Raw genomic sequence first — 13,091 nt, 5'->3', positions numbered from 1 at the left:
GGGGGAAGAGTGCTCCTTGAGCAATTGTTGCTGCCAAGCCCTCAAATTGTCAAATTGACTTTAATTAGTCAGTAATATTTCAATTAAGTATACTGGCAATCATTTCCTTCTAAGGACAGTGGTTAAATACCTAGCCCTAAATCATAGCGTAAAGCAGGAATTAAGCTTCTGATGGCTAAACCACTAATCCACTGTCACCAAAATTAAGCCATGCTATCAAGAGACTATTGTTCTTACTCATCACCACAGAACACACTTTGAAATACAAATACTGTCAGATGTTCTGCAACAGTCATGATGAACTTCTTAAAAAGTTAACAGAATTGCAGATTTGAGCAAGAAGGTACAGTTTCATAAACCAAGGTTAAAAATAAGAGTGGTAAAACACATCAGGACATAAAGGGAACACAGGATGGTTCAAAAAGGAATTCCTATTGCAATAGCTATACTCTTTGGAGGGCTGGGGGCTTCCAGGGGGCTTCCCGGGTTCTGGCATTTTTCAGACATTAACTGTAGGTCAAGATAAATCAGTGATATGAAGCATTATAATAACACCAAGTATTAAGAAACCTGTATGCTAAGTAGCATATGCCTCTGCCCTCCCCCTACCATTTTCACTCCCCCACAGCCATCTTATCTCTTAATTTTTTATTTTTTTTTAGCATTAAAAAGAAAACGTCTTCAAAGAGAAATGAGACAAATTCTACAAGAGGGTAAATGAAATTAGTGAGCGCTGAATTACTTACAGTATGATGACTGTTCTTCTGATTCAAAAGGCTAACTGGCTCGAAGATACAAATCACATTTCCATAAGAACCTGCAATCTAAAATGAGTTATATTTATATTAACATAAACATATACACAAAACAAGCTATAGAACAAACGAGAATAAAACGTGGGTTGCCAATTCTACATTTAAATCTCCTTGTAGATAAATTTGAAGCTTGTATCCATATTCCTTTTTGATAACAGAAGAAGAAAATCACATCTAGCAAAATCATGAAGCAAGTACTGAGGATAACAGAACAATACAATTTTTTATTCACGCACATGTCCTAATCAACTACTGAGAGTATAGGTGGACATGCACATTTTTGTTAGATCTAAGATCAATATTCTTTCCATAAATAATTTAGGCAAATGCTCAAAGTAGTAGGCCAAATTTATGTGCTAAGAAATGGAACCAACATCAGTTCAGAGTGGTTTTGCAGATTTCCCCAGCATGACAACACGTTAAATTTAAAAACTATTTCAGAAAGATCAAGAAGCCCAAGCTAAATATCCAATGCAGAGAACTGCAAAAACAGAAGAAACTAAATGCTAACACAAAACAAAGACTTTTTTAAAAGTTGCAGTAAGGTAACAGCTTTCTTGGATATTTCAAAGTCTTACTTCATCACTGGCACCAGACACCACAAACCTTCGCTGACATGGAATTAAGGGCACTTTATCCCAAGACAACTATATAAAAGCAAGTTTAAAAGACTTCGTAAGCAGGGCTAAAATGAGCTAGATGTTTGTTAAAGGCCTCAGGCTGAGTGCCACTGTATGGCAATGTTTAAAACTACTCTGAAATGTATAGATTTACAAAAGGAGTTTGCATGGGTCGTGCTGATAAAGGACACGATGCATTCTCAAGTGATGCTCGATGTCAAAAGAAGCAAGGCAATATCACAATCTCCAGTTCTGATATTCTGTAATAGTCAATATTTTATTCTTGTGAAAGCCTGTCTTAAGTTTTCTTTTCTTTTAACAACATTAAAGAAAGTCAGAGTCATTTCGTAAAATGCATTTTGATTTCAGTATCCAGAACTCAAATGGCTTTAAGAAAAAGTATCAGCCTGTCGTACCTAAATTGTTAGTATTATTTAAACTGTAGATCCATAGTTTCAAAGACTAGTAGTTCTCTTCATTAAAAGAGCAAATAAATTAATAAATCCGTATCAAACTAACAACCTAAACAACAGTCTGACCCCAAAATGCCAACAATAATTTTGTCATAGTTGACAAATGCCTAAAGAAACCTTTTCCTTACATCTCAGGCTAATATTTGCCTTCTCTCATCTTCTTTAAGTACCTCACTTACTCTTTTTTTATTCTAATAATTCCCTCTCACGTCTCAACAGCAAGTCTAAATGAACTCAGAGTAATTAGATTTTTCATTTTTCTTTATTTCTAAGTGTGGAGACTTGTTCTGTCTTTCAGTGTTACATGAGTTTAAGACAAACTAACATTAGCATGCCAAAATACTAAACAAATAGCATCCAGAGCAACTGCTACCCCCATGAAAAATCCACAGGCTTCCATAATGATAGAACCACTTAGACCAGTCCTCACTGAGCAGCATGCCACAGAAATGAATAATGCAAGTTTGTGTATTGAAAAACTTCCCAGATTAGCAAGATATATCCCCCAGACAGCTACCAGATGCCTCTTGTATACTTAAATCCTGCTATTAGAAGCAAGGTTTGTGGAGAAGCCTTACTGAGTTTTAGGAGAGATCACCACCACTCTTGGAGGTGGTACCTGAAGGTCATTTAAGAATAAATCTTCAGCCTTTAGGGCAACAACTTTGTCCTCTCTCACTACTTAGTCCAAAATAGGAATATAACTAGCAACACCAGGCTTTCATTTTATAAAACCTTAGCATAATCCAAAAAGTTTCTTGCTGAACTTATCTTTTTTCCCCACTATTCCTCCATGTTTCATAGAAGGCCTCTACATTTTTCTCATTCATCAGAAGGTCTACAGTCTCTTACTGAGTTACATTATCACTATCAAAAACCAGAAAAGGAAAAATAGAGCACAATCACWGCTCCTTTGGAAAGAGCCCACAGCCTACTACACTAAAAACAAACAAAAAAGAACCACCGCACCGTCAAAACTCACACAATTATGAACCCTGTAGTCAAAATTGAGGTTGCATATTCAAAATAATTAGTGGTTCTACTGATTAGAAAATTGGTTCTGTAAGCAGAAAGAGTAGGTTGGTTTGTTATGCATTCTTTTTAAACAGATGTCTTATTAGCATGTAAACTAAATGTGACATTTTAAAATACCTACATTTTTCTTCAAAAATAGTAAAATAAAGCATGTTCCATAAATAAAATGCCTGATAAATACTGCAACACTACTGTTACCAGCTATGACAGTTGAAGAACTTTGGTTAAATTTTTCAAGTGACCGAAAGACATTCATGCTAGGACCATCTTGTACCATGTTAGATATTTGTGCAAGCCACACTACGAGAACAACTACAGTTTTGTCATGTTACAATTAAAAATTTTGGTGTTAATTCTTATGTTAATTAGAGGATGCAGGAAGAGGCTTGTGGCTTACATTGTATGGGAGAACATCAAGTACTGTATCCACTTCCAGATAAAGCATTTATTGCCTAGTTGCCTACAACCAGAGGCCAGAGACTGACCGGCCTAAGATTACATCATCCCATTTGTGAAAGTCACTAGTCCTTACACATCCATATGCAAGAATATAGACCACATTCTCTTGAGCTGATCTAAAAACTCTCATCCATTTTTCTCATCTCATTCTTTTTGAGGCTGACAAACTTACCCCCAAACCATATGGGGGAGAGAAAGATGGTGCTATGTTCCCCCCACCTTCGAAGCCCAGGGAGAGGTGGGTTAAGCACAAACTTTAAGCTGTTGCTAGTTCAAAGGCATCACAAGGCATTAGCTTCCCAATAAACTAGAACTCTATTTAGGAGGAAGCCATACCCTGAGGGAGAACATAAACCTGAACTTATTACTTGGATAGCCAGTAAATAACCCTTTTACAAACTGATTCTAACTATCATTCAAAGGGAGAAATGATGGAGGTCCCTCAAACAGAATAAAGGTCAGCTACTAAGGGGAAGGTGCCTCTGTAAGACACAAGGAATTAAAAAAAGTATCACAACTTGTAAACTATAAAAATTATTATGGATTCTTTTTAGAAAAGCTAAAAGTTGGAACCTAAATAAACTGCATTATTTGCCTTCCGTTTCTTTCTGCAAGTCTTAAACAGCAAGCAATAATCCAGAGGTAAAATGAAGAGAGATCTGTGTGTCAATGCTGATGAAAAGACTGTAAGAAGAAATTTCGTCTTTGCTAGAAGCAAACTGGAAGTGTATTGATCAGTCCAGTCAATGAATAGATATCTAGCTATTCATTGCTTAGTATTTCAGGACTCTGCAAATACATATAGTCTAATTGCTAACAGAAGATTATATCAACTTGCAGAATCAAATGACTGCATCAGTCCACTTAAGAAATGATAAAATCCAAAGGCTTAGGAAGCTCAATATATTTCAGAATATTAATACTTAGTCCTTTGCAATTATTTAAGATGGATTGTTATCCAAATGTATGGAGAACTACTACCATGCAGTCAAGATGACCCCCCAAATTTGCATAAAGATATAGGACGAACAGTGACATGTGATCTGCATGCGTATTTCACCATCAATATACAGGCAGTTCACAGGCACAATAAAACTTTCTAGTTAACAGCAACCAATGGGGAAATGTGCATTCTTCATGGCTTCAAGCTACCAGACAGAGAAGCAGAGGAGAACATTACTTCATTTTCATTAATGTTCCTTTACTATTGCTGCAAGAGCTCATCACTCAAAAACATTAAAAGGCAGGAACAGAGGGTGGCTGTGAATCATCTAGATTGTCCCCCTCAGACTTCACAGGTAAATACAAAGCAGTTTTCATGCAGCAGTCCTTTTCTCACGATGGACACCAGAATTCTAACCAAAGGTTTTATAAACTCATAAGCTTTGCGGTGATGAGCAGAAAGCTCACGTTACCATCTCACTAAAACATGCTTAATGAAAGCAATGGAATAAAACACTCTTATCACCACATGTACCCAAAGACAATTTCCTGTTTAATTGGTAACAGAGTTCAACCACCTTGTGACATCCCAATAGCTAGAGCTCCTTAGATCTTTCAAACGCTTTGTACAGAATTCTTTCTCAATTGTTCTGTGATAAACTGTGGTCTACTGTGGTAAAAAGAAACTCCGTAGTATCCAAAATGCAACATTTCTGATCCAGTTCAGCTGCATCAGAAAAACAAAAACTGAGAATCCAGGAAAGGAAAACCGTGTCAAAGAGCAATTTTAAGCCTTTACGAACTGCTTGAAGGGGATGTTGTTTCTAGAGAAATCTAGATTTGATTTTTCTGTGAAAGCATTCATCTGCTGCCAAATACTGACATGTCAAGGCATGCCCATGACGTATCCAGCAGTGTAAAACCTGAGCGAATAATTACATTTGCTCCCACCTTACTCAGCTTTTGGTCAAATGCTTGCCATCTTTTCTATTCATCTTCCTGTGCAGCCTTGCATATTTTCTACAATCTCACAACTACGCTTAGTAGTTCACCTTTACTGTGCTGTTTACCACAAATAAAATAAAGCAGTTATTCATTTTGCTATTCACTCTCATGCACTTGCCTTAACTTGCAAACATCTCTGCTCTTGAGAAAGAGCTTAACATGACATTGTTGGAACATTATTCAAAACACTGCTCTACATACCTTCCCCTGTTGCATTGAACAGTCCACACATCCCACTTGAATGTTTCCATGTTTTGCTCCAGGGATTATCTGTAATCTTTCAAAGTCAGTCCCCAATACCACAATATCACATCCTGATGCATATGCCTGGGGAGAAGGAAGAAAAAAAATTAAGTAAATCTACAGTTACTTAAAACAACCCGGTGAAGTATGAAATAGCATAGTCCACGTATCTCATCCATGTAGACCACCACAGAGATATTTGCAGAACTCAAACATCTCCCTACAAGTCTACAACTTATATCAAGCAACAGAAGTAGCAGATGACTCTTCTCTCCAGAATTACAACACAACACTTGCGTAACAAGCAGAAACAGTGGTTTCAAGATAGAAAACAGATGGCAAAGATGGAATTATGAAAGAAAAGTCTTTAAGAGGAAAAAACATGGGAAGAATATAAAGTTCATGCAAAACTGTAAAAAATATATTTGTCTCCTACACTGGAGACAGACACTTAAAAATGAATTTTTGAAAAGGGGGAATAAAAGCATACCATTTTAGCTTAAACGGTATTCAACATTTATAAGAGGTAAAATGCAGAAGGGAAACAGAATGAAGTTGAGCTATTAAAAAAAAGAAATGCTACAATTTTAGACTTGTTGAGCCTCCTGTTATTTGCATTCCACAGATTTGTTTTAGTGGCAATATAAACTTCAGAGTAAATAAGTAATTTGATGTAGCTAACATATTTATACAGGTAGGTGATGAGCACTGCAGTGACTGAGTCAGGAATTTCTTCCTATCCTTACATACATGAGAAATGGGGCACAGATTAAACTGAAGAGGAAAATTAAACATTTGAGATTGTTCATTAAGTGATAGTGAGCATTCTTCAATAAACGTAAGAACAAATTATTCAAGGACGAAAGTCCAGTAACAAGGAACACACACAAAAAAACCCACAAAATCACACACACATAAGAGCCAAGGATCAAAAGGCAGAATTAAGAGTAAAAGCAACAGTAATGTGTCAGATAAATAAGCTCTGTCGGGCAAAATGATTCAAGAGCAGAAGAGTCTCACAAAAACTGCAAATACAGGATTTTCATATGCTGACATAAAGGATCACCCATTAAGAATCATCCTGCTAATTTCTAGTACGCTTACTAGAAACCACTTTTGACTCAAAAATGAGCAGAGAAATGRAATGCTACATTTGCAAATTTGAAAGTGACAGTCATGTCTTCAGCTGTTTCAGGTTACAGAATACTTTTAGCAAGCCTGTCCTAGATTATCATACAATACATACATTAAAAAAAGACATTTCAGTCCAAAGCCAATTTTCTCCTACAAAGTGTTCAGTAATATGTTCCAAAAAAATCTTACCTAAAAGACTGTGATTAGCATTCTGTGCCAGTATTAATTCCCAACCTGCAGACCACTGGCCTAGCCTGATAATTGAAAATACTGTCTAGAATGCTTTTGCAGACTAAATACAGACATATATGATTTATGATAATTTATTATTAGTCAGGTTTTCTGTGTGCTCTTCCTGTCCACTTCTGAGGTTCAAGACAAGGTTCAAGATCAGCTACACAGGCAGTATAGCTCTCCCTGTCAAAACAGGAACATCTATTACAAATAGAAACATTAAACTGCAGGCTCCAGAACAGCCCGATTTAAAATTAATTCTGAAAGAACAGATTTAGCAGTGTTTTCAGAATTAAGTGATTATTTTGATATGCAAACRATAAACCGAACTTTGGAAAAATGTTCTACGAGAAACAGATCCAAAGTTAAAAAAAAAACAAACAAACAAAAAAACCCCCACACTCATCTTGTGACTCACTAAGTCCTCAGTCCACAGGGCAATGTTTATTCAAAAATATCACACATACAATTTCTTCCAAAGCTATTTTGTTGAATTTACCGTTTCCTACAAAGGCAGTTTGAAGAAAGAAAATGCACTGCTTTACAGAGACAACACAGCTTTAATACAAAGCATCTTTAAAAAAAACAAAGTGCTGAAGATTGCACAAAGGCCTCCAACTCTTCTGTATGCCTGCCTAGGACCCATCAGCACTTCACAGGCTTACTAGGCTTCCCTCCATCTGGTTCTGACCGTCTAGCAACACAGGCAGGCCTGAGATTCCACAGTGTCACACCTTCACAGTGTCTCCACCATGGTGAACAAAAACTAGCACACATAACATCCACTACCAGCAGTGAAACTAACTGTTTAACCAGATCTAGAACTCTCTCAGCTTTAACACATATATGAAAACAAACAAACCAAAAAACTCCCAAACTTGAGTACACTCAGCACTTTTCATCAGAAGAACACAACGGTAGCTTGACAACCACCACGTGCTCGAGTCTTTAGGCACTTGTATTCATCAGCGTTTCAGGAGCCAGCACTTACAAAAGCATCGGAAGTCAATTTCCTACTACTCCTGGCTGCACTGGACAGTAGCTGTGTTCAAAGAGGTATGCTACTGTTATAGGTAAACGCGACAAATTGACAACCACTCGGGCCGGGTTGCATAAATCCCAATTTAATAGAATAACTGAGCAAGTCACAAGTAAGCAAAACAGCACTGGGCGGCCGGGGAGTCTCCTGCTCCACCAACGGCGCGCACAACCCCCCCTCACAGTCTCCTTATATGCGATTCCAGCCCCGGGTATAGGTGGCACTTCCTGTAACTTCTGCGGTTGCGCCGGCTGTTGCTAGGGGGTCTTCTTCAGCCTTCTGGTGGTCGTGGGGATGAAGGCTGGAGTCTTCCTCTGCGTTGTGTGTGGTGACCCTCAGGTCATGCATATATTTTACAACTGTGTGACCTCGCCATTGCCATATTAGGCTATCTAAACTAACATCGCCGCCTCGCTGGCTCCACTTAATTGTCTCAGGCGGGGGGGGGGGGGTACATGCCCTCATTGCAGGATGTTGTGGTTTTAGCCCGTAATTAGCGCTTAGTTTCATCGTAAAATCACTTCCCGATTTGATGTAACAAACTAGCACCTATCACACTACAATCTTAGACATGATATTCCCTGAAAATGTCCCCTTTACTAACAAACTTTTCTCTGAGAGCTATAGTTCTTCTTCTCTTTTGCTATAATCTGTTTAAAGAAAAAAAAAAAACACAAAAAAAACCCAACACACACACACCCATACCCATCTTATGCTTAATCCCCATTTCTTGCCCTACGTCATATGCTGTGTGTTGAAAAGAGTTAGTCACACCAGAGGTGATCATTCAAAGAAAAGTTGGGGAACATCATCTCATACCAACAACTCCCAAGTCTAACAATTAATTATATGTACACTCAGAAGAATGTAGGAGGAGGGAGAATGTCTTAAAAAAAAAAAAAAAAACACTCACTCCATGAAAAAAGAGATGATTGTTCTACCCTTACAGTCCACAAGTTGTCCGCATACTGACAAAAAAAAAATTGAGATTTGGAAACAAAGAACCACTTCCGATATCAGTCTATTTAGATGTATTAGACCACATTTGGTCATATTGAGTTTCTAATCCCCAGCAAGTTGCAGAATCACTGAGTAGCTCTTAAGCCTATAGAGTTGATCTTTCCCCAAAGAGGCAGGTATTTTAATCAGTAAAAAAACATTTTCAAAGAGCTTCGTAGCACAACTACAGCCAAGCAGAAGGAAAGTGGCTTGAAGGTTATTTTTGAAGTTTAGTCAATGTTTGCCTGCAGGAGAACAATAGTTTCAAAGACAACAGGCAAGGGATGCAGAAGTGAAGGGAGTTAAAACACATATGAAAAAAAAGGTAGCAAAATAGAGCATAACCAAGCTGTTTGCCAAATGAAGCTGCATATGAAAGCAAGGCTCCATTTGCTACTGTTGCCTACCATCCCAATTGCATTATACCTCACACTGATCAGACCCAATAGGAGGGAAGCTTGACAGCTCCCCTGGACCTAAGAAAATCCCTCATTCATTATGCTTTGCAGCAATTATATACCAAAAAAACCTAATCTTCTGAGAGCTTGATGTTGTTCTTCCTTCAGTTCTTTCCTATCCCCCCTGTAATTTTTTCTTTAGATCTTCTCTGTGTAGAGTATTACATCCTCATACACATTCATCGGAACCCAGACTCCAACTCTGAATGTAGTTTCCAAGCAGTAGTATAGTTTAAAAAATCCACTTCTCTAACATGAGAACACAAAATTAACTGCTAGACTAATATTGGACTTCTGGACAATATTTGCATTTCAGAAAACTCTGTGAAGTATTTTAGCATAGTATAATGGAAGACAGTACTCAGAAGTAAGGAGTACTTTTTGTACCCTAATGGTCTCGGATATAACAAAAATCAGTTCCACTAACTAGTCAACTTGATCTGCTTTTTTGCACAAGGGTTGTCTACCACAGTTCACATCTTGTTCATTTTTGAGATGGCAGGTACTCCTGAGCTTGTACTCTTATAAGCCACAGAAACTAAGAAAAGTATTTCAAGTGTCCTACCATTTGTAAGGCAAGAAGCAAGTTCAGGGTATAAGCATATACTCTTGTCTACATCACCTCAGTCTTTTGTGGGGAGGGAAGGCAGAAGGGAAATGTTGCCATATAGTACTACTAAAAAAGGATTCCTAAATACATAATAAATAAAAAATAAATAAAAATACCAAGATGCCTTTTTAGAGCAAGCAGAACCTTGAAGTCTGATTATGGCAAGTCAGAGAAGTCTTTCACCTTAAGAACGTCCTAGGATATTTACAAAAAAAGTTGTCTCTACACAATGACACAAGCGATAATGTTGACATTATCATGTTCTTGGAATGTTTATTAAACAATGCTTTGTTCTTTTGTTACACAAATAAACAAGGTAGAACTAGTTCAAGCTGCAGGAAGATGGATTTCACTAGGTGGTGACAAAGCAAAGCAAGCCTGAAATTAGGAAGTGAAAGATGTTTTGGGCCTGTAAAAATAAATGATATTTTGCATGCAATATTAGGTTCTCACACAATTTCTATCCATTCTTTTAATCAGATGTCAGCTTGTATTTCTAGAACTATATTTCTTTAGAGAAGGTTAACTTATATTTTGATGATAACTGATCATTAAAAGCTTATTAAAGGAAGATATCACAGACATCTATTTGAACTATTCTCATTTCTTCCTGGAGTGAAAACCTGATGCAAGTTAACTCCTTAAAAACAGTCTGGTACCGGCAAACAAGACCTGAGTCTCAACAGAAGAAAAGCAAAGGAGCAAGACTCTTGACCTCTCATATAGCATGGCTCCTTCTAAAGCCATTAGCTTTATACCCCACCCTGTCTGTATTTCTTCTATATCTAGACATACAAAGTCTTTTCTACAGAAATTGCTACTTAAAGGTTGAGGTGTATCTTACAAGACCTGCACAAACTTTATTCATCCTACATCTGTTATATGAAAGGAACCAATACACATACCATAATTGCCTGCCTATTTCAGATACTATCTGCAGTTGAATATAGTACTATGTGTGCACATGCACGTGTAATTAGGTAGTAATACAAACATAATACATGCAAACATATACGGTTCGATGAACGCAGACTAGAAAGATACAAAACTCTGTGCTGTCCAAGAAGATACAGAACAACGCAGCTGAAGGGGACCAGGGGATGGTATTTAACAGTTTACAGTAACTTCTTTTGAAATGCTGTCTCTACCTGTGGCATACTGGAAGCCTACCAATACAACAGCCCCCACTACCTTTTGCAGACTATTCGGCAACTGCAGAGGTAATTCTCAAGCCACACTTGGGCCATTTTTACCACTGATGGGCATCCAAGGGTATTTATGTCCCTTGAAATTATGCTGCAAGTCCCAAAGGTCTGGATGCCTGAGCTAACAACCGAATTGCCAGACTAAAAAGATTTTATTGAAATCCTATAATAGCTGAATAATATTTCTATGATATGTTTGAAAGTAGGGATATTCAGTAGGTATTTTTACTGCCTTTATAGCCATTTATACCTTAGAGAAGATCAAATTCTCAGGTAAAAAAAGAACGAGAACAAAAAAAGAGAATATGAGAAAGAGAGATTCCCAGAAGAAGCACAAAAAAAAAAAGTAAGGAGCATCCTAGAGTAGGAACAAAAACTTTTTACTAAAAAAAAACCAAACAAACTGATCTTTGTTAATGACATCAGGCACCTGTTTCTTTTGCTTTCTTCATTTTTTCATTGAAGTAAGACTGTTAAGTAAATTTCTTTTAAGAAAGACTCTCACTATCCTTGAAAAGACACTTTCTAATTTTATCAAGAGTATTTTAACAGAAGATAAATCACCAAGTGAGGATTGATTGGCTATGCACTTTGAATCAGGGCTCATTTACACTTCAGTGAAAAAAGCAGCGCTGTTTCAAGGAATTTTATTCAGTTTGGACCTTTTAGTTTAGTTCAGTTAAAAAATAACCCATTCAGAACTTAAGCAGTGAACTGCTCACTGGAAAAGAAAAAAAAAGTATTAGAAAGGACTCCTTCCCTTTTCTAAATTACGATCAAGAAGTAGGTACAAACGGAGTCTAACCTCTTGAGGGATTCTTATGACTAGTCATTTCATTTTTTTGACAATAGATGCACATGGATTTCCAGATACAAATAAACTTAAGTATATTCTACACAGAAAAGTAAATTTTTACCATGCCACAGAATTTGCTTTCATTTATCAAACAATTTTATAATGCTAGGAACCTGTATTTTATATTGCAATCCAGTAGCTTTGGAAAATACAGTGTGTGGTCTTGATCAAACTACTCAAAAACATATTTTTCTAGTGCTTTTTAACTTAACATTTAAAGTTCATAATTCTGTTAAACCTACTAAACAAGTTTCAGGTTCAGGATGAATTTAACACACATACAGAGGGGAAATCTGACAAAAAAAAAAAATTCTGGAAAYGTTGAACAAAGTCACAGTTAATCTTTCTTTGGCAAATTCTCATCCCTGCAGAGAACTGTTCTTTTGCAACTTCCAATACCAGTCCCAGGACTTCTGCTTGTAAAGTCCCCGTTGCTTATAGGGATTTTTGTTTCTTCTTCTCACGGGTGCAAGGTGGGAGGAGGAGGGGGGGAAGGGGGGAATAACAACTGAAGCAGAACTGAATAAGGAAACATGCACAAAGTCATTCAACAGTAGGAGTGGTATCAGTGCTGATTACCTAATAACTTACATACAACTCCAGTAATAACTACTATAGCAGTATCCTATATATGTGAGAAACTCTATAAACTTATTAACAGAGCGTTTTTATGCTCAAGTACTTCAGATTTGAAAAGACTAAGAAAGCAAAGGATATATTCCACTGTAGACAAGTATGTTGAAAATAAAACAATTTCTGGAGAAGCACATACAGAGCAAACAGTCAAATTCTGACTTTATCTTCAGGATTTTTGTAGTTATGTAGCACTTAATTCAGACAACACTGAATTTTTTTTATAAAAGACATAGAGCCCAGCCCTTCAAATTGAAGGAAGTAAAGTATTGGCACATGAAAATCATACTTAAACAGGATAGGTTACTGACTTGTATTCTGTTCTCATATA

General features: G+C 37.0%; 1 protein-coding gene across 12 annotated transcripts in view; it reads right to left on the bottom strand.

The window, feature by feature from the left end:
• DMXL1 (Dmx like 1) overlaps positions 1–7,041 on the bottom strand; it is a 76,227-nt gene extending 69,186 nt beyond the window's left edge. For 9 of the 12 annotated variants that reach the window (XM_026091076.1, XM_026091078.1, XM_026091079.1 and 6 more), the window contains exons 1-2: positions 5,551–5,676; positions 747–824 (exon numbers count right to left, since the gene is read on the bottom strand). In XM_026091076.1, coding sequence (XP_025946861.1) covers positions 747–824; positions 5,551–5,565 — 93 coding nt within the window. In that variant the 5' untranslated portion in view covers positions 5,566–5,676. Of the gene's footprint in view, positions 1–746; positions 825–5,550; positions 5,677–6,915 lie in introns of those variants that run through there. The other 3 variants (XM_026091086.1, XM_026091087.1, XM_026091089.1) reach the window with 2 other exon arrangements.
• Positions 7,042–13,091: the final 6,050 nt, after the last annotated feature.

The sequence above is a fragment of the Apteryx rowi genome, unplaced genomic scaffold (assembly GCF_003343035.1).
Source record: "Apteryx rowi isolate R43461 unplaced genomic scaffold, aptRow1 scaffold_899, whole genome shotgun sequence".
NCBI lineage: Eukaryota > Metazoa > Chordata > Aves > Apterygiformes > Apterygidae > Apteryx > Apteryx rowi.
This window is presented reverse-complemented; position numbering and strand designations above follow the sequence as displayed.